The sequence below is a fragment of the Sinocyclocheilus rhinocerous genome, unplaced genomic scaffold, assembly GCF_001515625.1.
Source record: "Sinocyclocheilus rhinocerous isolate Xijiao unplaced genomic scaffold, SAMN03320098_v1.1 scaffold697, whole genome shotgun sequence".
NCBI lineage: Eukaryota > Metazoa > Chordata > Actinopteri > Cypriniformes > Cyprinidae > Sinocyclocheilus > Sinocyclocheilus rhinocerous.
Window position 1 is genome coordinate 123,371 of NW_015664033.1, and position 2,621 is coordinate 125,991.

At 34.2% G+C, this 2,621-nt stretch overlaps 1 protein-coding gene across 4 annotated transcripts in view; it reads right to left on the bottom strand.

Moving 5' to 3' along the window:
• tbc1d10b (TBC1 domain family, member 10b) overlaps positions 1-2,621 on the bottom strand; it is a 19,342-nt gene that overhangs the window by 4,747 nt on the left and 11,974 nt on the right. For all 4 annotated transcript variants that reach the window (XM_016539961.1, XM_016539957.1, XM_016539960.1 and 1 more), the window contains exons 7-9: positions 1,896-1,961; positions 1,586-1,775; positions 835-989 (exon numbers count right to left, since the gene is read on the bottom strand). In XM_016539961.1, the coding sequence (XP_016395447.1) occupies positions 835-989; positions 1,586-1,775; positions 1,896-1,961 (411 nt within the window). The remainder of the gene's footprint in view (positions 1-834; positions 990-1,585; positions 1,776-1,895; positions 1,962-2,621) is intronic.

Genomic DNA, 2,621 nt, shown 5'->3' on the forward strand with positions numbered 1-2,621 from the left:
GGAGAAACAATAATGTACAGTATGTGGAAAATAATGTGTTTTTTTAATCTTAAACCGCATAAACACATTTCATTACACCAAATACACAAAATAATGTTCTTTTTAGCAGCATCATATGACCCCTTTAAATATTGGAATAACCTAAGAATAACAAATGTTTAGAAGAATTTTTCATTGGCAGTATGTTAACTAATTAATTAATTAGCCCTAATGTAAAGTGTGACCAAACAATAAAGAATCAAAACACTTTCAAACAATATCTAGGGCATGTTGAAAGTCCAGATTAAAATGTAAAAAAGTTTGAAAATAAATAGCCTATTAAATCTAAATATTTATGTATTTGGTGCTGTGATGAACACACAAATAGCGAATACACAAATCTGAATGGCTATTTACATCATTTAAACATGATTCAGAAACAGGAAGTAGTGCAGCTGCTTTGTTTACAGGGTTTCCGGGGTAATCATAATCGATTTTATCGATTAGTTGTTGCAGCCCTAATCCAGAGCATCTCTCACGAGCTCCGCCATGCGCTTCTCATCCGTGCTTGTTTACATCAGAAAGCGCATGCATCTTTAACGCAGCGTACAGTGGTGTTGTGCATTGTCCAGATGGTAGGATAAGTATTCTATAGTATTGACCAGATGGTAGGATAAGTATTCTTAAAATGCATTCAAAATTCTGAATAATTTGTAATAAATAATTATTCCCGGTATTTTGAAGTGCCCACGATAACAATATCGTGCATATTCATTATCGTGATATATCGCATTACCGAATACCAGCACATGTCGAATTGCGTGTTCTCTCATAAAAGCGCAATTGTGTGCGTACCTCTTGCACCAAAACTTCCTCCATGATATTTTCAGGAGGAATGTTTCTCAGTCGCTCCATGGTCTCATACATGCCCTGCAGCTCACGGAGCTTATCCACAGACCCCAACATCTGCTTGAGGAGCACCAGACCCACCCTGAACACAATCTTCACTCCTGACAAAAAAAATAAATAAATAAAAAAAATTAAAAAAAACCTTAAACATCAAAATTCCATTTCAATTAAATTTGGTTCTGAAATATCTTCTCTTTATTTTCTACCTCTTTTCATAGAATCTTGAAAAAATCTTGTTTCCACAAAAATATTAAGCAGCACAACTGTTTTCAAGATTGATAATAATAATAATAAATGTTTATTGTGCAGAAATACAGCATATTAGAGTGATTTCTGCTGGATCATGTGACACTGAAGACTGAAGTACTGAAGTACTGACTCCTGAAAATTCAGCTTTGGATCACAGGAAATAACTATTTTTAATAAATTAATTTCTAGGAAAAAATTAATTTTAAAACACATTCAAATATAAAACAGTTATTTTAAATTATAATACAATTTCACAGTATTTTCATATCAAATAAATGCAGCCTTGGTAAGCATAAGAGATTTCTTTCAAAACCACTGATAAATTTCACCAACCCTAAATTTTAGAATAACAGTATATTAAGGAATTAAAAAGATTCAATTTTGAAGTCATGTTGAATTTGAGCACAAACAGAACTATTTTATTTTTTTTATAATGTATATGACTGACCTTCACAGAAGAACATGTCCCAGACACGCAGGACACAAGACCAAGGCAGCGTACGGGAGAAAATGCACATAAACCACTCTGTCATGTACAAGATGGGGTCGATCTTAAATTTCTTCAGGTGACGGTAAGCCATGGGACAAACTCTCCTCAGAAGAGAGAAAAAAATCTCTCCGTCCAGCTGGATAGCTTCCTGAGGGACAGAAAAATAGAAGAAAGAGGAGTTACAAAAAAAAAAAAAAAAAATTTTAAATAAAAAAAAACTCTCTCCGCTCTGGTCCTAGTAACAGTCTCTTTGAGTTGGAGTACTCACCAACCCAGCACTGTAGTAGCCAGGCAAGTATTTCTCACAGATTTGCACAAGACACCAGAAGGCTTGCTAGAAGAAAATGAGAGTGATGATGGTGATGGCTTCATATCCTGTGATATTCCTCTAAGTCGCATTTTTTTCACCCTGTTGCTCTTTTGAAAGAAAAACAGCCTAGCGGAGCAACATAGACAGCTTAACAATAAAGAATCAAAACACTTTCAAACAATATCTAGGGCATGTTGAAAGTCCAGATTAAAATGTAAAAAAGTTTGAAAATAAATAGCCTATTAAATCTAAATATTTATGTATTTGGCGCTGTGATGAACACCATAGCGCATGCACAAATCTGAATGCTGTTTAAATCATTTAAACATGTTTCAGAAACAGCAAGTAGTGCAGCTGCTTTGTTTACATGGTTTTCCGGTGTAACAGCTGCATTATGTTCAGCGCCATCTGCTGTCAGAGAGTGAATGTGCTTTCATCCAGAGTAGGGCTGCAACTAACGATTATTTTGATAATCGATTAGTTGGTCGATTATTTTTCCGATTAATCGGATTAAAAACAAACAATTTTCCTTTTTTTATTTTATTGACAAAAACACACTATTCCACATTCTGCCCAATGTCCTTAAAACAAACGTGCCAACTGAATGCTATGAAAACATACAGTGCTTAACAATTTATTAGACCACCTGCCATAATAAAGAGAAAACACATTTTAGGAATTTTA